This window comes from Macaca fascicularis, chromosome 3, assembly GCF_037993035.2.
Source record: "Macaca fascicularis isolate 582-1 chromosome 3, T2T-MFA8v1.1".
Taxonomy (NCBI): domain Eukaryota; kingdom Metazoa; phylum Chordata; class Mammalia; order Primates; family Cercopithecidae; genus Macaca; species Macaca fascicularis.
In genome coordinates, this window is record NC_088377.1 from 108,281,297 (window position 1) to 108,307,494 (window position 26,198).

General features: G+C 40.6%; 1 protein-coding gene across 8 annotated transcripts in view; it reads left to right on the top strand.

Moving 5' to 3' along the window:
* CDCA7L (cell division cycle associated 7 like) overlaps nucleotides 1-26,198 on the top strand; it is a 45,098-nt gene that overhangs the window by 10,017 nt on the left and 8,883 nt on the right. For 4 of the 8 annotated variants that reach the window (XR_012432605.1, XR_012432607.1, XM_005550007.4 and 1 more), the window contains exons 2-3: nucleotides 19,069-19,209; nucleotides 24,197-24,334. Coding sequence is in view for 4 of the 8 variants with exons in the window: in XM_005550007.4 (XP_005550064.2) it covers nucleotides 19,069-19,209; nucleotides 24,197-24,334 (279 nt within the window). In the remaining 4 variants the exon portion in view is untranslated. The remainder of the gene's footprint in view (nucleotides 1-19,068; nucleotides 19,210-24,196; nucleotides 24,335-26,198) is intronic. The other 4 variants (XR_012432606.1, XR_012432608.1, XM_005550008.4 and 1 more) reach the window with 1 other exon arrangement.

A 26,198-nucleotide genomic window follows, 5' to 3' on the forward strand; every position in this document is an offset into this window, starting at 1 on the left:
CGCCCAGGCTGGAGTACAGTGGCACAGTCTCGGCTTACTGCAGCTTCTGCCTCCCGGGTTCAAACAATTCTCTGCGTCAGCCTCCCGAGTAGCTGGGATTACAGGTGCCTGCCACCATGCCTGGCTAATTTTTTTGTATTTTTAGTAGAGTTGGAGTTTCACCATCTTGGCCAGGCTGGTCTTGAACTCCTGACCTTGTGATCCACCCACCTCTGCCTCCCAAAGTGTTGGGATTACAGGCGTGAGCCACTGTGCCTGGCCAATCCTTTTTATTTATGTAAAATTGGTAGGGTAGTAATGTCCAATTTCATTACTAACGTCAGTAATTTGAGTCTTCTGTGTATATTTTCTAGTCATGTAGCTTAAGATTTGCCAGTTTGTTGATTTTTTTTTTTCCAAAGAATAAACTTTTGGTTTCATTGCTTTTTCTCTATTCTTATTCTATTATCTATTTTATTTATATCTGTTTTAATCTTTGTTTCCTTCCTCTTGCTAACTTTGGGTTTGGTGTGCTGTACATTTTCTATTCTTCTAATGTGTACAGTTCGTTGGTTGGAGGTCTTCATTTTTGTTGTGTGTAGAGCTATAAATTTACCTCTTAGCAGTGCCTTTTGCTGCATCCCATACATTTTGGTAAATTTTGTTTTTGTTTACATTCGTTTCAAGGTATTGTCTAATTTCCCTTGTGATGTCTTCTTTGACCCATGGTTGTTTAGGAATATGTCATTTAATTTCCACATATTTGTGAATTTTTCATTTTTCCTTCTGTTATTGATTTCTATTTTCACTCTATTGTGACAAAGGATAGTTTTATTTCAGTCATTTTAAAATGTATTCACACTTGTTTTGTGGCCTAACATATAGTGTGTCCTGGAAAATTTTCCATATGTACTTGAGAAAAGTGTTCATTCTGTTGTTGGGTTGAGTCCTCTCTGTATGTCTATTAGTTTTATTTGGTTTATAGTGTTACTCAAGTCTTCTGTTTCCTTATTGCTCTGTCTTGTTCTGTTCACCATTGAAAGTGGAGTGTTGAAGTTGCCATCTCTTGTTGCAGAACAGTCTATTTCTTCATTCAGTTCTGTCAGTGTTTGCTTCATATATTTGGGAGCTTTGATGTTTGGTGTGCGTATATTATAATTATTCTGTCTTCTGGTGAATTGGCTCTTTTATCAATCTGTAATGTCTTTGTCTTTTAAAACAGTTTTTGACTATCTATTTTGTCTCAGTATAGCCACTGCATCTCTCTTTTGGTTACTATTTGCATTGAGTGCCTTTTTCTATCCTTTTACTTTCAACCTATTGGTGTCTTTAGATCTAAAGTGAGTCCGTTGTAGACAATGTATAGTTGTATCCTATTTTTAAAAAATCCTTCCTGCCAATCAATTTCTTTTGATTTGGAGTTTAACACATTTAAATTTAAAGTAATTACTGGTGGGGAATTACTTAATCTTGTGATTTAAAAAATAAGTTTTCTGTATATCCTATGGCATTTTTGTCCCTCATTTCCTCCGTTATTGCCTTCCTTTGAGTTTATTTGATTTCTTGGTAGTGACACATTTTGACTCTCTTCTCATTTCCTTTTCTTCTTAGATACTTTCTGTGTTACCATGGAGATTACATATAACATTCTAAAGTTATAGCAATCTGGTTTGAATGATACCAACTTCACTTCAGCGACATACAAAAATTCTACTCCTATTGTAGCTGTGTCTTTTCCCATCATTTTATATAATTGAGATAAGAAATTACATCTTTATGTGTTGTGCATCCATTAACAGATTCATAAGTATTTTTAATCCTTTAGAAGATAATGGATTATAAGCCAGATTTACAACAATACTCTAGTTTTTGTATTTGTCCATGTATTTACCTTTACCTGAGAACTTTATATTTTTGTATGGCTTTGACAAAGTTACAGTGTAGTGATTTTCATGTCAATGTGAAGTACTCCTTTCAGCATTTTCTGTTGCAAATGCCAGTAGTAATGAATTCCCTTGGCTTTTGTTTATTTGGGAATGTCTTAATTTTTATCTCATTTTTGAAGGGCAGTTTTTTGTGTTGTTTTTTTAAACCAGATAGAGAATTCTTGTTTGATAGTTTTTTTCCCCCTCAGCATTTTAAATACATTATAAATGTATCATCCTACTGCTTTCTGGTCTTTAAGATTTCTGTGATAAAACAGCTGATAATCTTTTTTTTTTTTTCTTTTTTTTATACTTTAAGTTCTGGTATACATGTGCTGAACTTGCAGGTTTGTTACATAGGTATACATGTGCCATGGTGGTTTGCTGCACCCATCAACCCGTCATCTACATTAGGTATTTCTCCTAATGCTATCCCTCTTCTAGTCCCCCACCCCCGACAGGCCCCCATGTGTGATGTTCCTCTCCCCATGTCCATGTGTTCTCATTGTTCAACTGCCACCTATGAGTAAGAATATGTGGTGTTTGGTTTTCTGTTCTTGTGTTAGTTTGCTGATAATTTAGCTGGTTTCCCGCTTCATCCATGTCCCTACAAAGGACATGATCACATCCTTTTTTACGGCTGCATAGTATTCCATGGTGTATATGTGCCACATTTTCTTTATCCAATCTATCATTGATGGGCATTTGGGTTGGCTCCAAGTCTTTGCTATTGTGAACAGTGCCACAATAAACATACGTGTGCATGTGTCTTTATAGTAGAATTATTTATAATCCTTTGGGTATATACCCAGTAATGGATTGCTGGGTCAAATGGTATTTCTGTTTCTAGATCCTTGAGGAATCGCCACACTGTCTTCCACAATGGTTGAACTTATTTACACTCCCACCAACAGTGTAAAAGTGTTCCTATTTTTCCACGTCCTCTCCAGCATCTGATGTTTCCTGACTTTTTAATGTTTGCCATTCTAACTGGCATGAGATGGTATCTCATTGTGGTTCTGATTTGCATTTCTTTAATGACCAGTGATGATGAGCTTTTTTTCATATGTTTGTTGGCTGCATAAATATCTTCTTTTGAGAAGTGTCTGTTCATATCCTTTGCTCACTTTTTGATGGGATTGTTCTTTTTTTCCTTATAAATTTGTTTAATTTCTTTGTAGATTCTGGATATTAGCCCTTTGTCAGATGGATAGATTGCAAAAATTTTCTCCCGTTCTGTAGAGTGCCTGTTCACTCTGATGGTAGTTTCTTTTGCTATGTAGAAGCTCTTTAGTTTAATTAGATCCCATTTGTCAATTTTGGCTTTTGTTGCCATTGTTTTTGGTGTTTTAGTCATGAAATCTTTGCCCCTGCCTATGTCCTGAATGGTATTGCCTGGGTTTTTTTCTAGGGTTTTTATGGTTTTAGGTTTTACAGTTAAGTATTTAATCCATCTTGAATTAATTTTTGTATGAAGTGTAAGGAAGGGGTCCAGTTTCAGTTTTCTGCATATGGCTAGCCAGTTTTCCCAGCACCATTTATTAAATAGGGAATCCTTTCCCCACTGCTTTTTTTGTCAGGTTTGTCAAAGATCAGATGGTTGTAGATGTGTTATTTCTGAGGCCTCTGTTCTGTTCCATTGGACTATATATCTGTTTCGGTACCAGTAGCATGCTGTGGTTACTGTAGCCTTGTAGTATAGATTGAAATCAGGTAGCGTGGTGCCTCTACTTTTGTTCTTTTTGCTTAGGATTGTCTTGGCTATATGGGCTCATTTTTGGTTCCATATGAAATTTAAAGTAGATTTTTCTAATTCTGTGAAGAAAGTTAATGGTATCTTGATGGGGATAGCATTGAATCTATAAATTACTTTGGGCAGTATGGCCATTTTTTACCATACTGATTCTTCCTATCCATGAGCATGGAATATTTTTCCATTTGTTTGTTTCCTCTCTTATTTCCTTGAGCAGTGGTTTGTAGTTTCCTTAAAGGGGTCCTTCACTTCCCTTGTAAGTAGTATTCGTAGGTATTTTATTCTCTTTGTAGCAATTGTAAATCAGAGTTCACTCATGATTTGGCTATTACTGGTGTATAGGAATGCTTGTGATTTTTGCACATTGATTTTGTATCCAGAGACTTTGCTGAAGTTGCTTATCAGCTTGAGGAGGTTTGGGGCTGAGACGATGGGGTTTTCTAAATATACAATCATGTCATCTGCAAACAGAGACAATTGGACTTCCTCTCTTCCTATTTGAATACTTTTTATTTCTTTCTCTTGCCAGATTGCCCTGGCCAGAACTTCCAATACTATGTTGAATAGGAGTGGTGAGAGAGGACATCCTTGTCTTGTGCTGGTTTTCAAAGGGAATGCTTCCAGCTTTTGCCCATTCAGTATGATATTGGCTCTGGGTTTGTCATAAATAGCTGTTTATTTTGAGATCCGTTCCATCAATACCTAGTTTACTGAGAGTTTTTAGCATGAAGGGGTGTTGAATTTTATTGAAGGCCTTTTCTGCATCTATTCAGATAATCATGTGGATTTTGTCATTGGTTCTATTTATGTGATGGATTATGTTTATTGATTTTCATATGTTGAACCAGGCTTGCATCCCAGGGATGAAGCCAACTTGATCCTGGTGGGTAAGCTTTTTGATGTGCTGCTGGATTCGGTTTGCCAATATTTTATTGAGGATTTTCACATCGATGTTTATCAGGGATATTATCCTGAAATTTTCTTTTTTTTGTTGTGTCTGCCAGGTTTTGGTATCAGGATGATGCTGGCCTCATAAAATGAGTTAGGGAGGATTCCCTTTTTCTATTGTTTGGAATAGTTTTAGAAGGAATGGTACTAGCTCCTCTTTGTACTTCTGGTAGAATTCGGCTGTGAATCTGTCTGGTCCTGGACTTTTTTGGTTGGCAGGCTATTAATTACTGCCCCAATTTCTGAACTTATGGATCCATTCAGGGATTCAAGTTCTTCCTGGTTTAGACTTGGGAGGGGGTATGTGTCCAGAAATGTATCCATTTCCTCTAGATTTTCTGGTTTATTTGTGTAGAGGTGTTTATAGTATTCTCTGTTGATAGTTTGTATTTCTGTGGGATCAGTGGTGATATCCCCTTTATCATTTTTTGATCGCATCTATTTGATTCTTCTCTCTTTTCTTCTTTATCTGGCTAGCGGTCTATTTTGTTGATCTTTTCAAAAAACCAACTCCTGGATTCATTGATTTTTTTTGAAGGGTTTTTCGTGTCTCCTTATCTCCTTCAGTTCTACTGTGATCTTAGTTGTTTCTTGTCTTGTGCTAGCTTTTGAATTTAATGGCTCTTGCTTCTCTAGTTCTTTTTTTTTTTGAGATGGAGTCTTGCACTGTCGTCCGGGCTGGAGTGTGCAGTGGCACAATCTGGGCTGACTGCAACCTCCGCTTCCCAGGTTCAAACGATTCTCTTTGCCTCAGCCTCCCAAGTGGCTGGGATTACAGGTGCCCACCACTACGCCCAGCTAATTTTTTTGTATTTTTAGTAGAGACGGGGTTTCACTGTGTTGGCCAGGCTGGTCTTGAACTACTGACCTCATGATCTGCCCGCCTTGGCTTCCCAAAGTGCTGGGATTACAGGCGTGAGCCACTGCACCCAGGCCACTCTCTAGTTCTTTTATTTGTGATGTTAGGGTGTCCATTTTAGATCTTTCCTGCTTTCTCTTGTGGGCATTTAGTGGTATAAATTTCCGTCTAAACGCTCCTTTAGCTGTGTCCCAGAGATTCTGGTATGTTGTTTTTGTTCTCATTGGTTTCAAAGAACTTATTTATTTCTGTCTTGATTTCATTAGTTACCCAGTAGTCATTCAGGAGCAGGTTGTTCACTTTCAATGTAGTTGTGTAGTTTTGAGTGAGTTTCTTAATCCTGAGTTCCAATTTGATTGCACTGTGGTCTGAGAAACTGTTATGATTTCCGTTCTTTTGCATTTGCTGAGGAGTGTTTTACTTCCAGTTATGTGGTCAATTTTAGAATAAGTGTGATGTGGTGCTGAGAATAATGTATATTCTGTTGATTTGGGGTGGAGAGTTCTGTAGATGTCTATTAGGTCTGCTTGGTCCAGAGCTGAGTTCAAGTCCTGAATATCCTTGTTAATTTTCTGTCTCTTTGATCTGTCTAACAGTGACAGTGGGTGTTAAAGTCTCCCACTATTGTTGTGTGGGAGTCTTAAGTCTCTTTGCAGGTCTCTAAGAACTTGCTTTATGAATCTGGGTGCTCCTGTATTGGGTGCATATATATTTAGGATAGTTAGCTGCTCTTGTTGGATTGATCCCTTTACCATTGTGTAATGCCCTTCTTTGTCTCTCTTGATTTTTGTTGGTTTAAAGTCTGTTTTATCAGAGACTAGGATTGCAATCTCTGCTTTTTTTTTTTCTTTCCATTTCCTGGGTAAATATTCCTCCATCCTTTTATTTTGAGTCTATGTGTGTCTTTGGGTGTGAGATGGGTCTCCTGAATACAGCACACTAATGGGTCTTGACTCTATCTAATTTGCCAGTCTGTCTTTTAATTGGGGCATTTAACCCATTTACACTTAAGATTAATATTGTTATGTATGAATTTGATCCTGTTATTATGATGCTACCTGGTTATTTTGCCCATTAGTTGATGCAGTTTCTTCATAGTGTCGATGGTGTTTATAATTTGGTATGTTTTTGCAGTGGCTGATACTGGTTTTTCCTTTCCATGTTTAGTGCTTCCTTCAGGAACTCTTGTAACGCAGGCCTGGTGATAACAACATCTCTTAGCATTTGCTTATCTGTAAAGGATTTTATTTCTGCTTCGCTTATGAAGCTTAGTTTGGCTGGATGTGAAATTCTGGGTTGAAAATTCTTTTCATAAAGAATGTTGAATATTGACCCCCACTCTCTTCTGGCTTGTAGGGTTTCTGCAGAGAGATCCGCTGTTAGTCTGATGGACTTCCCTTTGTGGGTAACCTGACCTTTCTGTCTGACTACCCTTAACCTTTTTTCCTTCATTTCAACCTTGCTGAATCTGATTGATGATTATGTGTCGTGGGGTTGCTCTTCTCAAGGAGTATCTTTGTGGTGGTCTCTGTATTTCCTGAGTTTGAATGTGGGCCTGTCTTGCTAGGTTGGGGAAGTTCCCCTGGATAACATCCTGAAGAGTGTTTTCCAATTTGCTTCCATTCTTCTCGTCACTTTCAGGTACACCAGTCAAACGTAGGTTTGGTCTTTTCACATAGTCCCATGTTTCTTGGAGCCTTTTCCTTCCTTTTTCATTGCTTTTTCACTCTTTTCTTCTCTGATCTTGTCTTCATGCTTTATTTCATTAAGTTGATCTTCAGTCTCTAATATCCTTTCTTCTGCCTGATCGATTTGGCTGTTGATACTTGTGTATGCTTCATGAAGTTTTCGTGCCATGTTTTTCAGCTCCATCAGGTCATTTATGTTCTTCTCTAACCTGGTTATTCTCGTTAGCAATTCTTCTTTTTTTCAAGGTTCTTAGCTTCCTCGTATTGGGTTAGAACATGCTCCTTTAGCTCGGAGGAATTTATTACCTACCTTCTGAAGCATACTTGTCAATTCATCAAACTCATTCTCCATCCAGTTTTGTTCCCTTGCTGGCGAGGAGTTGTGATCCTTTGGAGGAGAAGAGGCATTTTGGTTTTTGGAATTTTCAGCCTTTTTGCGCTGGTTTTCCCTCATCTTCATGGATTTATCTACCTTTGGTCTTTGATGTTGGTGACCTTCAGATGGGGTTTCCAAGTGGAAGTCCTTTTGTTGATGTTGATGCTATTCCTTTCTGTTTGTTAGTTTTCCTTCTAACAGTCCCCTCTTCTGCACGTCTGCTGCAGTTAGTTTGCTGGAGGCCCACTCCAGACCCTGTTTGCAAGGTTGCAGAACAGCAAAGGATTGTTGCCTCTTTCTTCCTCTGGAAGCTTCGTCCCAGAGGGGCACCCACCAGATGCCAGCCAGAGTTCTCCTGTATGAGGTGTCTGTTGACCCCTGCTGGGAAGTGTCTCCCAGTCAGGAGGCATGAAGTCAGGGACCCACTTGAGAAGGCAAGTCTGTCCCTTAGCAGAGCACGAACACTGTGCTGGGAGACCCCCTGCTCTCTTCAGAGCTAGCAGTCAGGGACGTTTAAGTCTGCTTAAGCAGCGCACACAGCTGCGCCTTTCCCCAGGTGCTCTGTCCCAGGGAGATGGGGGTTTTATCTATATGCCCCTGACTGGGGCTGAACAGTTGATAATCTTATTGAGTGTCACTTATATGTGACAAGTAGCTTTTTTCTTACTACTTTCAACATTGCCTTTAGGCTTTTAATATTTGATTATATGGTGTCTTTGTAAGGATCTCTTTCGACTTGTCCTACTTGGAATTCATTGAGCTTCTTGGGTGTATTCCAATTCATGCCTTTCAGCCAGTTTGGGGAGTTTTTGCCCACTGTCGTATCAAATAATATTTGTCCCTTTCTCTCTGTTTTCTTTCTGAGTCTCCCATCATTCCTATATTGGTGTGCCTAAAGAAGTATTTTAGGCTCTTTTCACTCTTCTGTATTCTTTTTAATTTTTTCTCCTCTAATTTTTTCACCTCTGACTCAGTATTTTCAAATGCATTATCTTCAAATTTGCAGATTTGCCTGCCTCCTCAAATCTGTTTTTAAACCACTCTAGTGAAGTTTTCAACTTGGTCATTCTATTTTTTTCAGCTCCATAGTTTCTTTTGGAGTCCTCCTTCATTTCTCTTTGTTGATAGGCTCATTTTGCCCGTTTTCCTGATTCACATTATTTTTTTGTGCCTTTTGTTCTTTCAGCGTAGGATAGTTGTCTTTGTCTAGTAAGTCCAGTGTTTTCCTCTGGGAAAGTTTGTCAATTTATTTTGCTTCTTTGAATGGGCCAGGGTTTTCTTCTTTTTTATATGTCTTTGTTCTTTTGTTGAAAATTAGATATTTGAGAAAGTGGCCACCTCTTCCAATCTTTGCAGACTGACTCTGTGCTAGGGAAATCTTCAAAAGATTGACTGGGTATGTTCTGTGTCTGGAAACTGAAGATCATCTTAGATCTTTTCTGAACATATTGTCTTGCCTGGACCTGTGTGTGGCTTTTTTCAATCCCCCATGGCTTCTATTCAACGTCTTCATTATTATTATTATTATTATCATTATTATTATTATTATTATTCCTCTGTCACCCAGGCTAAAGTGCAGTGCCTTGATCACAGTTCACTGCCGCCTCCGACTCCCGAGCTCAAGAGCTCCTTTTGCCTTAGCCTCCCAAGTAGCGGGGACTACAGGCATGTGCGCCATCATGCCCAGCTAATTTTTAATTTTTTTTTTTTTTTTTTTAGAGATGAGGTCTTGCTACATTGCCCAGGCTGGTCTAGAACTGAGCTTAAGTGGTCCTCCTGCCTTAGCCTCCCAAAATGCTTGGATTACAGGCATGAGCCACTGTATCCAGCCAGTATTGCCTGTTTTTGATTTGCAGTTCCTTAATGACCGCTGATGTGTGTATTTTTATGTACTTGTTTGTCATTTGTGTATCTTCCTTGGAGAAAGGTCTATTCAAATTCTTCACTTATTTTTTGATTGGTTGTTTGCCTTTTTCTTGAGTTGTAAGAAATCTTTATATATTCTAGATAGTAGATCCTTATTGATACATGATTTGTAGCTATTCCTCCCATTCTGTAGATTTTCTTTTCACTTTTTTGCTATCGTTTGATGCACAACAGTTTTTAATTTTGATGAAGTCCAATTTATTATTTTCCTCGAATTGTTACTTGTGCTCTTGGTGTTAGCATGAGTTTGTATTTTTTTTATTAACTGCTGAATACTAATTAATATATAGTTACAGAAAAACAGATCGTTTTCCTATGTAGATGCTTGGAAATGTTTTTATGTAAGGACATTAACAAGCTACATGCCTTTGAGTAAGTCCAACTGTGGTTGCCCTAATTTTATTTTATTTTTATTTCTTATAGAGATAGGGTCTTGCTTTGTTGCCCAGGCTGAAGTTGAACCAGACTCAGGCTATCCTGTCTAGGCCATCTAAGTAGCTGGGACTACAGGTGTGTGCCTCTGTGCCTGGCTGTCACTCCATTATATGAAGAGAGACGCACAAACTGATGGATGAGATCCTTGATGGATGATCTCCCTGATGGATGAGGTCCATCTGATGATCTTTTTTTTTTTTTCTTTAATTGTTTGAGATAGGGTCTTCCTCTGTTACAGTGGCAGATCATAGCTAACTGCAGCCTTGAACTCCTGGGCTCAATCAGTCCTCCCTCCTCAGTCTCCCAGGTAGCTGGGACTACAGGCACATGCCACTATGCCTGGCTAATTTTTTATGTTTTGTAGAGCTGGGGTCTTACTGTGTTGCCCAGGCTAATCTTGAACTCCTGGGCTCAAATGATCCTCCTGCCTTGGTCTCCCACTGCACTGGGATTGCAGGCATGAGCCACCTCACACTTGGCCTGATAATCCTTGATTTTATGATTCTCTTAACTGCTAATAGTAATTCACATACTCCTTCACCCTGAGTTTAGCCACATTTTCCTGGCAGTCTTGAAAATTGTACTGTATATAATTTTTTAAAAATTAACTGCCCTATTTGAGATGTATATGATGATACTTACTTTCTGAAGCCTTGGGTTCAGTGTCCTCATACCAGTTCTGTATAGGAGTGTTTGTCTCCTCACACCTTCCTCATCATCGAGCATGCCCTTAAAAACGGAACCAAAATGTTGCTAAATTGCTAGATGAAAAGAATACTTGTTTAACTTAACATTCTTTTCATTACTAGGTAGGTTGAGGACTTTTCAAGTGTTTTTAGCCTCTTTTGTTTTCCCTATTCAGTGAGTTTTCTTTGTTTTGCCATTTTGTCTGTGTGGCCTTGGTGTATATTTCATCTTGTATGAGGTTTTTAGCAATTTTAATAATTTGTCATATTTTTGTCAGATCTTTGCCCTACTTTTTTTGTTTGTTTTTGTTTCTGAGTTTTCTTCTTTTAAGTAAGAAGCTTTAAATTGTTACATGGTCAGTGATATACTTTTCCATTTTGGACTCCTTTACGTGGATGGTGAAAGTCCTCCCCATTCAGAAGTCAGATGCATGTATGTGTTAATTTAATTCTCTTTTGTGCTCATTTACCATTTAACTCGTCGACCATCTGATTTATTTGTTTTCTTTTTATTCAGTTTTGAGCATTCTTTATATTTTCTGGATGCAAATCAGCGATAGCATTTTCAGATATTTTCTCCCAATGTGGGACTTTCCTTTTCATTCTCTTAATGGTGTTTTCTGAAGAGCAGAAGTTCTTAATTTTGATTGTTTAATTTACACATTTTAAAGATCTGTATTGTGCTTCTGGTATTGTATCTTAAGAATTCTTTGCCTAAGTTAAGGTCACAAAGATTTTCTCCTCTTCTAAAAGTTTTACAGTTTTATATTCAAGTTTGTGATCCATTTTGAGTTTGTTCTTGTGATTGGTACATGGTATGTACTTTTCTTATGGGCCAACCAATTTAATTGTAAAAGATTTAAATAAATGATTTTGCATAAGAAAATAACACAGAGTTCTCACCCTTCATGGTGTGTTAAAGAGGAAGGAATGTTCTCCTCTTCATAGATGCAAGACAGTACACCCCGCAAATTCTGCTGTCATTGCTATCAAAATTGCTTTCAAAACACTTAATAACGAAAATGCAGTAGTGTGCATAAATATCTTTTGTCTGCTTTGTAAATCTTAAAATGGAGCTTGTTTCTAGGTGAAATGTACATTGAATATTCTTGGAGTATATAAAAATCAGCCCTTGTATCAGTTGGCCTAAAAAGTGAATCTTATTTTCTTTCTCTTCAAAAACTAATACTGATAAATGTGTTCCTTCTGGGTAGGAGGTTGTATTTTTTTAATCCGGGAAGGATGAATTTAGATATCATTGAGATATGGAAAAGCTTTAATTTAAAAAATATTATATTTAATTTCACTGTATAAAGTTTTAAATTAACAATACTTCACATTAAAATATTTTCAAAGGTAAATACTTGAAAACCAACTGGCAGTTTGACCATCTTTTTATAGCTTATTAGTTTTTTAAACTGAATTTTAATGGAGACTCAGGCTGACAAAAGTCAAAATGATGTGGAGACCTCCAAAACACTGCTTTGTATGCCTGAAAGGCACCTACTCAAGGAGAAGCCAGCAGCAACTCAGCAGGGTTTATTTTTATTACTATAGCTTAGCTGGGATAGAGCAAAGCTGGATTTCAGCCAAGTGTGGTTCTGCAAACAGCTCTGTCCTCCGGACTATCAGTTCTCTTCTGGGCTTACAGGCTCAGATACCCGGTTGGTCAGACACTAAAGCTGAAGCCTTGGCACCTATGATAATGTATCTGAACCTTCCTTAGGTGAGAGAGTTGGGTTCTCAAGCCGCATGCCCCTGAAGTGATGGTAGCATTAAAACTAGGCTAAAGTCTGGACTTGTTCTGTCAGTTTGGAAGATTCCATTCACTTAAGGAAGGAAAAATTCCCCTCCACCCCGGTTTTTCTTTCTCTTTTAGAGACAGGGTCTCGCTGACGCCCTGACTGCAGTGTAGTGGTACGATCATGGCTGACTGCATGCAGCCTCTAACTCGTGGGCTCAACCGATCCTCCCATTTTAGCCTCATGAGTAGCTGGGACTACAGGCACACGCCACCACAACCCAGCTACTTTTTTTATCTTTTTTTGGCAGAGATGGGGTCTCACCATGTTGCCTAGGCTGGTCTCAGACCCCTGGGCCCAAGTGATCTTCCTGCCTCGGCCTCCCAGAGTGCTGGGATTACAGGTATGAACCACCATGCCTGGCTTAAATTGTCTTTCTTAATTTGCCTTTTTTCGTTTTACTCTTTTTAAATTGTGCTAAGATACATATAGAATCTACCGTCTTAGCCATTTTTAAATGTATGGTTCAGTAGTGTTAAGCATATTTAAATTCCAGAACTCTTTTCATCTTGGAAACCTGAAACTCTGTATCCATTAAACAGTAACTCCACGTTTCTCCCTCCCCTCAGCATCTGGCAGCCACCATTCTGCTTTCTGTCTCCAGGAATTCAACCACTCTAGGTACCTGTTAGAAGTAGAATCATACAGTTCTTGGTTTTATGGAGACTGGCTTATTATTTAGCATAATGTCTTCAAGGTTCATCCATGTGGTGGCGTGTGTCATAATTTCCTTCCTTTTTAATGCTGAATAATATTCAATTATATATATGTATCACATTTTGTTTATCCATTTTTCCATCGATGGATACTTGGATTGCTTCCACTTTTTGGCTCTTGTGAATAATGCTGCCATGAACAAGGGAAAGGATATAACATTTTTCTTAATCTTCTTAACACTCTGATGCCCTCTACTGTTACTACTAAGCACTAGTAGATATATTAATACTGTTGGTAATATTTGGAATTCTGGCATTTACAGTTTCCTTGGTGTTCCACAAAGCCCTATGAGTTCCACTAAGCCCTATGAGTTCCACTGTGCGTGTTCCCTGAACAAGTTTGAGATCCAGTCTGTAGATGGGAAGTTTCTTACCAGCACTTAGATTCCCAGATTCTCTGGGAATGTTGGAGGTCAGGCACACTAGACCCCTGTTCCCGCAGGGCAGTGATCAGCTGGAGCGGAGGAGTGGCCTCCTTTCCTGGATGTATGTGTTCAGCCCACCAGTCAGCACCATCCCGTATTTTCCTACAACTGACCTACTGCCCTGTTGCCCACCCGCTTGGCCCCAAAGCCTGTTGAGTTTGCATAATCTATTTCAGAGAAAAGCTCTCAGGTAATCTATATGGCTTATAAGGGAAACCTGCAGTCCTTTCTGAACGGGGAGCTGTGAATATGACTGCTTTGTAGATAGATGTCCTAGGATTCTGGGTGAAAATTCTTAATTCCCCTCATGTAGGAATGTCACAGAGTGTACCTTTTTGACTTAGTATTTTCCTAGTAAAATACACCTTTCTTAAGAAAATGACACAAAGTCAGATGCATGTAAATGCTTTCAGCCAGGGTTTATTGTTCATCTGCTTTAGGCTGGGCCCTGTGTTAGGTTCCCTGGGGTTCCTTTCTAGTACCTGTGTTCTTAGGGAGTTGAATCCTGGTCCCCCACATGACTTTTGATGATACTCACACTGTTAATTCCAGTAAAGACAGAGTAGACAAACAGAAACTGCATGAAAGTTAGGAATAGCATAAAGTTGTCAATTTTTAAAAAGTATGGTAAATAATGAAATGGTCTTTTCACTTTCAGATGAGAATTTTCTCTTTTTTTTGGTTCACTAGATTGTAGCTATCCTAATTTTGTAGAAGTTCAACTAATGTAAATATCCAATGATTGAGAAATTTTGTATTTTTGTTGTTTTCAGTTACTTGCTGTAGTGTTCTTTTTGGTGAGTCTTACGACTGGCATTATTGTAATAGAATGGAACACAAACTTTGAAAAAAAAAGACTGTGAGCTACCCAGTGGATCACTGCCGAATGGAACAGGAAAGTGACGGATCCTCGGGCCTAATGTATTGCTATGTTGTGGAACTGGCCATTCGTTAGAAGAGGTCGCTGTGTATCCTTTCTGTCAGGTCCTTCTCAAATTAATCTTGCTGCCTTTGTTGCATCTGTGAAACGAATCGGTTTGTTGCATTGAGGACACTTGAATATTTTACAGAGTTTTTTTTTTTTTTGCCAAATCCTGAAGCTTGTGACTATCTGAAACTCTTTTAATACGCTTTGAAGATTCAGAGCCCCGCATACCCCAGGCATGCACGCTGTTTTTTTGAAAGTGTGCTCTTTCCTTTTGTTCCTAATCAGTAATTACAGCCCGCTAATGGTACCTCTGGAGCAGATGCAGAAGTCAAAGATGCAGAAGGAGGAATTAGCTAGGCGGACACAGGTTCGCAGCAGGGGTGGGGCTGAACACAGTACCATGGGGATTAATGCAGTTGCTGCTGGAAGCAGTTTATTCCTATCACCAACACTCTCCATTCCTTATATGTATTTCCATTACATCCATAAATGGGGTGCTCCTTCTCCTTTAAACCATTTATGTTAAAAGAAGCTTCTGGGCCAGCAGGGCTTTTTCATTTTTGTTGAATGGTGAGAAGTCCAAAAGAAAAAGATTGAAGTTGACACACTGTCCCTGTCAGTGCCTCAGTGGCTATTATGTAACTACAACATAGGCACACTTTCATAAGTATTGTCTGTGTTTCTCTAGTCTGGGTGTTTTCCTTGTGTATTAGTTCTGAGTTTTGAGTGCTAAACCAACAACAAAAGGTGTCTTTGAAAAGATAAGGTGGCAAACATTGTTTAACATACCGCCTAGAGAAAAGTTTTAATATTTTCCCCAAGAACGATGTCAGAGTTAAGCTTTGCTAGTGCTGCCCTACATGTGGCTGGTAAAAAAAATTGTTAGTTGAACTCTACTTCTGTAAGTGTTATTCTTGTGTGTCCCTTGCAGTGATTTTATTAGGTGGTGGGAAAGTGTTTGTATTAACCCTTCAGCATCACTGAACTTGGGGTATCCCATTTCTGTATTTATGTTATACTTCCTTTGATTGAACCATTATTTTCTAATTATTTTTAATCAAGAAGCATTAAAATAATGATGAAAGTAAATAGATTAAGGATTACCAATTTCTTAAATGGAACCTGACTAAATGTAAAATTAAGTCAATACACCCATACAGATAATTCCAAGAAGCTAAGTAGCTTTTGAATACACAGCTCTGTGTATGCTAGCACAGTGGTCAAAGCGTGAGATGGAGGACCCTGAGACCCTTTCACGGGTCCATGAGGGCAAATGTAATGTCATAATACTACTAAGATGTTATTTGCCCTTTTTGCTGTGTTGATATTTGCACTGATTGTGCAAAAGCCAAAGTGAGAAAACTGCTGACCTTTAGCATGAATCCAGGTGGTAGCAGCAAACTATTAGTAGTCATTGCATTATTCACCTCCATGCACTCAATTTACAAAGAAAGTGTCAATTTCATGTAAGAATGTTCTGATGAAACAGTAAAAATTATTAAATCTCAACTGTTAAGGACATCTTTTTAATATACTGCATGATGAAATGGGAAGTACATGTAAAACATTTCTGCATAACCATACTTTGTGTAGTGATCATCTGGTTAGCTGAAGGAAAAGATCCTGTGTATAGTGAGACTATGTTCCAGGGCTAGAAAGAACTGCAAAGAAATCTTCAACTGCACTGTTTGTTGTTGGTATATATTGGTGGCATCAGTTTGGCACTATTTTGTATTTATTGTAGATAGAGCACCACATGGATAAGTATATTAAAAATTCTGGGGATCGAGGGTTTTCCTTGTGGTGGAACAGCGATGCTAATGTGAGATGAGGGAGCAGAGGAAGAAGCCTCTGTGTTGGATTTGAATTCAAGGTGTCAACATGAACTTGTGATTTACCTATTTAAAATATCCTTGCTCTGTCCAAAGAGCCTACAAGCAATGATATTTCATTAACTGAGGTACACCACGTTCTCCGATCTTGGTTTTTAAATGCCATTTCCCAGTGAAAGGTTTCAGGGTTCCTTGGAGAAATGGCTGATTTGAGGTCTGGGACAGGAAACATACAAAGTTAGCTTGCCATGTTCGTTGCGTCAGAAAGCAAGGAGGTGTTGAAAGACCCCTAGTGCCATGTCAGAAGGACAGAGGATGACTTAAAGGAGCTCCCAATGGCCAAATTTGGGACAGTCAGAAAGAATTATGAGAGTATGGATTATAACACACTGAATAATACTTCTAAAAAATCCATGGATGTACATGGTAGAAGAAAAGGGGGAGAGTGAGAGAAACACCGTGTTATACAAGCATGCCAGCTACTTTATGAAGGAGAGAGAAAATCTGAAAATTTCTCTTTTGCAGTTCCTAATGTAATAATTGATTCAGGGGTGCACTGGCTCACGCCTGTAATCCCAGCAGTTTGGGAGGCTGAGGTGAGAGGATCACTTGAGGCAAGGAATTTGAGACCAGCCTGGGTAACATAGACCCTGTCTTTATTAAAATAAAAAATAATTTTAAAGAAAGCACTGTCAATGATTGCTGAAACTATTGAGTGAGATGTTATCAGGGAGGATATTCACAGAATCTCAAGTATCACTCTGCATAGTCCTTATTAGTGACAAAGAAGAAAAGGTGTTTTTTGTTGTTGTTGTTGGTTTTTTTTCTAAAGCAAAGAACAAATCAGGCCGATTCCACCATAACTTATTGACCAAACCGCAACACCACTAAAAAAAGAGACAGCCAGACCTTACGTGCTTTCCAAAGGAAGAGCACAGCACTTCCTACAAAGTAGTCTTGGCAAAAGCAAGCAAACTAGAAGTGAGCCTCCAGATTCAACGCCCAAATTGTAAATCCAGATGAGTCTGTTAAATGCCACCTAGGGGCTGCAAAAAAAATAAAACTTCAGACTTGGACAAACTCCACAGTCAAATGACCCAGTTTCTTCAAAATTAAACTGCAAGAGAAAAAAAGATAAAGGAGTGATGAGAAGGGATTTAAGAGCCATGTTGATCAGTGTGTGAACCTTAGTTGGATCACGATGCAGATAAACTAAGTTTTTAAAAAATGAGGCAGAAGAACTGTGAATACAGACTGTACATTTGATGATACAGAGTGACATGATACTATGTCTACAGTTGCTTCACAATAATTTGGAAGAAGGGGAGTTGGGTCGGGATACGGGGGAAGCACAGTTAGCCTTGGGCAGATAGCTACGGGGAGGATCAATGTGTGTTCATTAAAATATCTTCCTGTCTACTTTTGAAATACCTTTGCAAGTTTTTATAATGAAAAATTAAAAATTAATTAATAGTGGGATAACTTCATGTTTTGTGCCCCCTTATGCAATGCATTGACGAGTACATGTCACCTATGTAGAATGGTGCCAAAAATACATAACCTGAATCTAATCATGAGGAAACACTCAGATAAGCTCAGAATACAAGACAAGGCAGTTGTCATGGTCTATCTAAAAAACAAGTCAGTGTTGTGAAAAGCAACAAAAAACACAAAATCAAATAGAATGCAAAACCTTGCTTGAGTGGATCTTATTGTCTCCAAAAAGTTATAAAAGACATTTTGGGAACAGTTGCAGGTATTAAAATATAGAATTACAGTAAATCGTACTATTAATGTTAATTATTTTCGGTACAATTATGGTTTTGTGGTTCTATAGGAGAATGTCCTTATCCGTGGGAGATACATGCTGAATTATATGAGGGCCAATCAATACAATGTCTGCAAATTACTTTAATGTGGGTATATATGGATTAGGTTGGCTCATATTAAATTGCTGTTTTCCTAAGTTAAAAACAGCCAAATATCAGCAAATGCCCATGGTTCAACCTAATATTTGTTGAAACAGAGAAAGAAAGCAAATGCAGTGACAAATAATGGGTCTAGATAAAGAATCGACAGGTGTTTGTACTATTTGTTCACCTTTCTGTGTGTTTGAACTTTTTTTAAAACAAAGAATTGGGAGAAAATAGTCAACTTACAAAAATGAACTCCAGCAGATACATATTTGTGGATTAAGTGTGCTGACACTGTTCCCTCTGGGATCACTTATCCCCTAATAGCATTTGAATTCTGTTAGAATTAATCCCCAACTACTTAAGTTGACTTACAATATAGAAAAGAAGGAAAACTACTTATTTCATTGTATGAACTTTCTACTTTCTGAATCAGCCTATGACAAAGAAGAAAAAATAAATAGTGTAGCTGAACACTAAAAAAAGAGCTTAATAATATTTTATGGTATCTTTTTTATGTAGATGACATTTAAAGATGCATCCACTGTAGGAGAAAAAAGAGATCATTGGTTCTCAGAAACAAGTTTTCTTTTTGTCAAGAGATAAAAAATGTCTTCTCTCTGGCCTGGTTTTAACATTCTCTGTAAAACAGGGTATATCTAGAATTTTAAGTTTTATCTCCCCCACCCCCCCACACCTTATTTTCCCATGAGTTCTTAGCTGAATGAAGCGTGTTTTGCTCAGGGTTACTGGGGACTTCTGGGCAACCGTGGCAGTTGGATGAAGTAATGAGATCTCTTACTCCCCTCCAGAAAATGTCCCTAAGTGATTAGCAAGAGCCCCTGGATTAATCCTGCCTCTTTTGAATCCAAAACAGATCCCTAAAGAAGTGGCTGACATCTTTAACGCCCCCAGTGATGATGAAGAGTTTGTCGGCTTCCGAGATGATGTTCCCATGGAAACCGTCTCGTCAGAGGAGAGCTGCGATAGTTTTGACTCACTGGAGTCAGGGAAACAGGTACGGATGATTCCTTCCAAGTAGGTGTGTTCATCTGGAGGCCTGAATCTTGGTTTGGATGTTCTTTTATTTGAACATGGTGTGAGATTGGTGAGATCAGTTCATTGTCTAGCATTTTATTTTAGAAACATTATATCTTCCTGTTTTAAAAAACTGGTGAGAGAACCTAGTTCACTTTGTTGTGCTAATCCTTCCCTGTACCAATAATTCTTTTTTTTTTAAATGGACTTCACGTGATCCAAGTGCATGTTCTTGGCTGCCTTGGGGCTGTAACCTGCGGCGAGGCTGTGTTCAGTCTTCCCACAGAGGCGAGGCTGCGGCGAGGCATGAGGGATCGTGTGGTTACGGGGAGACAATTGCACCTCTGTGGTCCTGTGGTGCAATTCTGTTGGCATGTCACTCTTGGGATTGCTGGGGAGAGCCTTATTCTTGCGTTAATTACTTTGATCTCTAGCACACACAAGTTAGTTCCCTGAGAGGTGTAGATTCCTGGAGGGTCACATTGTGTCCTGTAGTAGAATGGCCAATCAAAATCTCTACCCTTCAGTGGCATTTTCTTCTGAGTTCATTGCAGCACTCAGAATTCCTCATTCTCCCTTGACCACGGGCCTCTCCAAAACGGCAGCAAATTAAATCCACCTTGCCTCCACTGGGCAAGTACAGGAAGGGGAGCAGTTAATTGTATGTAAGTGAAGTGCCTGCTTAATTATGTGGGCCGCTGTAAGTTCTGGCCTGGGTGGGAGCTGTGCTTTCTGAGATCGCTGGGGGCTCCCTGGTCTGTGCTGTCCTCATCTCATTTGGCATCTCCACAGCAGTTGACCCCACCAGCCACCTCCTTCTAGCCCCCTGAGTTTCTTCCTCTCTGTTACACCTTTTTCTCTATTATTATTTTCTTTCTTTCCAAGATGGAGTATCACTTTGTCACTCAGGCTTGAGTGCAGTGGCGTGATCTCAGCTCACTGCAACTTCCACCTCCCAGGTTCAAGCAATTCTCCCAGCCTCAGCCTCCCGAGTAGCTGGGATTACAGGCTCCCGCCACCATGCCTGGCTTCTTTTTGTTTTTTTTTTTTTTTTAGTAGAGAAGGGGTTTTGCCATGTTGACCAGGCTGGTCTTGAGCTCCCGACCTCAGGTGATCCGCCCGCCTCGGCCTCCCAAAGTGCTGGAATTACAGGCGAGAGCCACCGCACCCGGCCTGCTCTTTGTTACTATCGCTTGTTGTCCCTGTCCCTGTCCCTAAATGCGGATGTTCTCTAAGGTTTTGTCTTCAATCTTCTCACTTAGTGAACTTGTCTGTTGTCCTGCTTTGAGCTGTTACTGTATTGTTTTGTGGAGCTTGTCTTCTCTCTGCAGCCCCAGGTGGTTTCTGACTACCAGTTGGACTGGTCCTGGTTGCTAAGGGAGATCCGAAGCTCACTTCTCCTTCCCTTGGTTGTCTTTCTGGCTTCCCCCTTTCCTCATCTGGTTCTCCATCTTTTGTTGTTCTTGGCCTTCCTTCGCCTCTTCCATCTCCTTGACTCCCATCCAGAAGTTGATGAAACTTCTGCTGTGTTCCTGGTGTCCATCCTTCCCTTCCCTCTGCAGCTGCCATAGCCCTTGTAGCTCTTACCTGAATGCTCATCCCTTCTTACTAGGATCTGTTATAGGATTGAGCTGTGGTCAGCTCCTCCCTTACTCAGCCCTCCATCTGAGCACAGTCAGGCAGTGGGGAGAGCAGAGCCTGTTGGATCCACCTTGAGGAGCATTTGAGCAGGGCAGAACATGTCTAAAGGGCCGAGGACAGAGCCTGGCAGGCACCGGGCATTAAGAAACAGAACAGCTGCTTCTGCTGCTATGATGACTACTTTTGTAGTCAGGCGTGTTCTCCCCGGGGAGGACAGTGTGCCAACTGCTTTTCATACAAATATTGCATTTAATCCACAGAACTCCCTGGGAAGCTGCAGGTGCTGTTACTATCCCCATTTTGCAAGTGATGAAACTGAAGTTCAGGAAGGTGTAATGACTTGCCCAAGGCCCCACATCTGGGAAGTCCCAAGCTGGGATGTTCCAAATCCAGGGCCACCACTTCTCAGCCTCTTACCCCCTGGGTCTCTTTTCTACCTGCTATGCTGCAGGACGCAGGAACTGAATTGACATGCTCATTATCACTGTTCTGCCCTTTCTGCCCACTGGTCCATGCTGTCCTTCTTGCCTATCTGTGCTGTCACCATTTTTCTAGCCTCTACTGTGGCTCACATCCAGTTATGCTACTTCTTCCATGAAGTCTTACTGGATTTTCTTTCCCTCCATGTGCCATATTGCTTGTGTATCCCTTAGAGCACTGACCCTCACCAGGGTTAGTCGTGGACCTATCTGCCTCCCTGTTAGATTGTAAACTCCTTGAAGAAGGGGGGACCTCATACTTGAATGGTGCTTTGTAGCTTCCCTGGCTCTGACTTTTCGTCCCCATGTATTGTTCCTTTCCTCTCATTTCAGGCATCTAACACCCCACGTGACTGTATACAGTGAGCCCGGGGGTGGTTGTTTGCTGGGTGCAGTTGAAATGGGGTGTTTGTCTGGCTGTCTGGTTCAACAGGCCATTGCTCTCTAGTGTGTTTCTTCATGTCACATGGACTTCAAAATAAGTTTATCCACCTATGTTAGCTTCTCCTCTGACGTGTTACTTGCTTATTGTCCTGATCATGGTAGATGACCAAGGCCCATAGCATAGTGCCCAGTATTGATTTTGAGGGAGAATGAACCAGTGCCAGAGAGCAATTAGCAGTGCAAGGGTTTCTAACTCAGAATGCAGTGGAGCAGTGTGGAGTGGAGGTTGGCATCATACAGACCCACATGAAAAACAGTGTTTACACACTTTGGAGTAAGGAAACTAAAGCATAGGCCTCAGTTCAGGACAACGGTAAGTTGTTTTTCTCTATCAGGACTGACCATCAAAGATGGTGATCTCTCCCAGGATGCCCATTGCCCTGTAAGGCCAGCACACAAGATCAAAATAGCCAGAAAAACTGGAAGATGGGAACTCACTGCTTCAAGGCTTGCCCTGTTCTCTTCAGGCCCTAGGCAGGGGCTTTAGGTAGTTGATGAAATTTACACACAGAAATACCGCCCTAAATTAGCCTGCAGGGGCTGGCCCAGGGCTCTGTGAGCCAGATGTTTCTTGCACTGAGAGGCCTCAGGTGCATGGTGGGTTTCCTTAGCAGCAGCTGTGTACCATTCTTCCTTAATAATCAAGTCCTGGCTGCTTCTCTACCCTGACCCCACACACTCATGATCCATTTTAACCAATAGAGAGAAGCTGTGCGAACTTGCACACAGTGTGTGTATGCTAACTCTGGTCTCCCTTAAACACGATTTGAATTTCACTTTAAAGAAACTTCCCTTTTGTGTGTGCAATTTTTTTTTTCAAGCAGCTGCACTACAGCTATCAACAAAGGAACAAAGTAATTTAGCTCTGAGCAAACTCACTCCAATTACCCATAATAATTCATAGGAGACATTTTTAAGCTTACAGAATGCTAGATGTAGGCATTTCTTTGTGTGCCCCTGTAAGTTTTTCCACTTGTCTATCTATTTTTCCCCAGAGATATATGAGCCCAAAGAAATATATAATTAAAATCAGGGAAAGGCAGGGGTTAGATACAGATTCTCAGCCAAGTGTGGTGTTACAAGGGGTCATTGCTATATCAGGGATGGAGGGAAGAGACGTCAGAGGAAACTGGGGACAGACTCGAACACTGATGAGGCGTGGCGGGCTTACAGGAGGCTGGTCTCATGGGTCTCCCTTTGGTCTGCAGTTTATTTCCTCTTTCTTTCAAGCATACTTTTAAGAGAGCTGAGTTTCCTTCTTTGCCCTATTTCAAAAGCAAGAAAAAGTATTAGAAAATGCCTTTTCTTAAAGAGTCACATTGCATCTTTCCTTCTGCTCACTTGCCACCTAACCATGGTTGTTCACCTCTCACCTCCTGCAGGAGAGAAATTCCTGGGGGTGACCTTGGGTGAGCTTTCCATCAGGCCGCCGTGGTGTCTGCTCATGGAGCAAGTCTAGGCTCTCTGGTGTTGGGCAGTGAGGCCTGGGAGAGACCTCAGCCTTTTCCTACAGAGAAACTCGCGGTTGGTGAACGGGAGGCATGCTCACCCACTTGGAGGAGACTCCGGCTTTGAAAGGCTGTTGGAAAGGGAAGCCAGCATGTGGGAGGGAGCCAGGTTTTCTCCTCATGTCTTCTTTCCATGTGTTTTGGTTCTGTGTGAAAGCAGACGTGTCTGGTTGCCAGCTTTGGCAGGAGAAGCTGAATTCCATGAGCACTTACCAGTCACATTAGAAGCTGATTGAGACTACACCCAGTTTTTAAAAATTGTCTGATTTGTAGGTCTGAATTTTGTAAGCTTTAGAAAATGTGTATATATATAATTTATATATGTATGTGGGTTTTTTTGAGAGAGGGTCTCGCTCTGTCACCCAGGCTGGAGTGACAGTGGTGTAATCTCGGCTGCAACCCAGGCTGGAGTGCGGTGGTGTGCAGCTCACTGCTGCCTCGACCTCCCAGGGTTGGGTAATCCTCCCACCTTTGCCTCCCAAGTAACTGAGACTACAGGTACACGCCACCAGACCCCAGCTAATTTTTGTATTTTTTGCAGAGACGGGATCTCACTATGTTGCTCAGGCTTGAACTCCTGAGTTCAAGTGATCTGCCTGCCTCGGTCTCCCAAACTGCTGGGATTACAGGGTGAGCCACTGCACCCGGCCAGTGTTTGTTTTTTGCTTTTTGTTTTTTTTTTTATTGTGGTAAAATACACATAACATGAAATATACCATTTCAGCTGTTTTTGATGTGTACAGTTGAGTGCGTTAAGTACGTTCACATTGTTGTCCGTCCATTTTCGTCATCTCCATCAGAAACTCTGCACCCGTTCAGTAGCTCCTCATTCTACCCTTCCCTGGTAACCTCTATTCTACTTTCCGTCTCTGATGTATGTGTGTCTTTAATTTAGCAGGATGTGCGCTTTCATTCCAAATACTTCACAGAAGAGCTAAGAAGAATTTTTATAGAGGACACTGACTCAGAGACTGAGGATTTTGCAGGATTTACGCAGAGTGATCTGAATGGAACGACTAATCCAGAAGTAATGGTAATAATTACAACAGGAAGGGATGTGGGTGGTAATGTTTTTAATCCTGTTTCTGAATTAGAGTTTTACTTTCAAGAAGTCACTTCACAAGTGAAAAGATTTTACTTTTTCTTACATATTTCTTATAAGCAATTCACATAACCTAAAAAAATTGCTCCTGGAAGGCTAATCCCTGGTCCACCAGTCCATTATTCTCTTAGAAAAAATCCATTACTTTTCCCCTCATGCTTGTTGGGTCTGGGGATGTGTCCCAGGCATCCTTTATTGTCCTTCTCAAAGAATTTCTCTCTCTTGGCCAGGCGCGGTGGTTCATGCCTGTAATCCCAGCACTTTGGGAGGCTGAGCTGACCAATATGGTGAAACCCCGTCTCTACTCAAAATACAAAAATTAGCCAGGCATGGTGGTGGGCACCTGTAATTCAAGCTACTCAGGAGGCTGAGGCAGGAGGATTACTTGAACCCGGGAGGTGGAGGTTGCAGTGAGCTGAGATTGAGCCACTGCACTCCAGCCTGGGTGACAGAGTGAGACTCCATCTCAAAAAAAAAAAAAAAAAAGGAAAAACAGAAAACATTATCTCAAGAGTTTCTTAAACCTCTTTTATCTAAAAGTTTATCTTAGAGTGACAACTTCCTTGAGATACTTTCTTACTGTGTGTGAAGTGACAGTTTTTGGTTTGAAGTTAATTTGGCAAAAATGTGGCTGTGGTACAAGCTGGGTGTTCCCCATGCATTGTGGATTTGGATTTGTCATGCTTTTTAGTGTTAAAGATGACCCAGGCCTGCCTGGATTCTGGAGGGAAGTCTACTCTCAGCACTTCCTATGAACAGACTTGTGAGTTGATTTTTTTTTATCCTGCGCAGTTAGGCTAGTTTACTGCCCACTCGTGTTTGAATCTGAAGGTAACTTTAAGGCACAGCCTTCGGATTTAAGTGCAGAAATGTTTTCTGCTAAAAACAGCATACATTTATGCAAAAAATAAACATGCTACAGTATGAAGATGGAACGTAGAGTTTAAGCCTCTTCACAGTCAGAAGCTGCTAAGGACTAAGTTTTGGCAGAGACTCTGTAGAGGTTAAATAAGCTGTGACTCCTAGGCCTGCCTCATCCTTCACCTGTCCTGGGAGAGAATGTAGAGCATAAAAGCCCGCATGGTAGGCTGCTTTGTTTGATGGTGATTTTTTGCTATGAGTAGCAACATAGAGCTGTGCCAGCCTGGAGGCCCCAGGTCTCCTTTGGCTTTCTTTGCAGAAGCTGTTTGTGTGGCAGTTCATCAGTTCTGGCCAGCAAGTCCCCAGTTTCTTGCCAGCACCATATTAAAATCCTTCTAAAACCCTAATGGGCATCATTTGTTAGCGACGTACTTATTTTCTGTTCTTTAGTGAAGTGATGTCTGGTTATTTGAAGCATTTGTGTTTCTAGTGAGAGAAAGTGAATTACCCCGGAAGTCTTCCCTCCCACCTGCCCCCAAGTCTGTGGACTGTGATGTGTTACGTAGATCATGATATAGCTTACAGTTCAGCACAGGCCCCTGCAAATTTTATTTTAGAATCCAGTGAGAAGAAAAGCATTGTTGCCTCCCAGCCCAGCCCCCTGCCCACCCCTGTGGGAACTGGCAAGCCTGTCTTTCTTGATAATGGGATATTGCTGTAACCTTGGTTTCCAGGGGCCTGCTGGCCGGATGCGAAATAGCCACATCCACGTGCTAGACTTGTGCTCTTCTCTCGGGTCTGATTCTGGGCTGCTGTGGACCATTTGTTCTTTCCTTCCTTCAGGCCTCTGTAGTGAGCCGTTCTACATCTGGTAAAGAGAGGCCTGTAGATGATGAGGATGGTAGATAAATGGATCAAAACTGAAGTTCTTCCC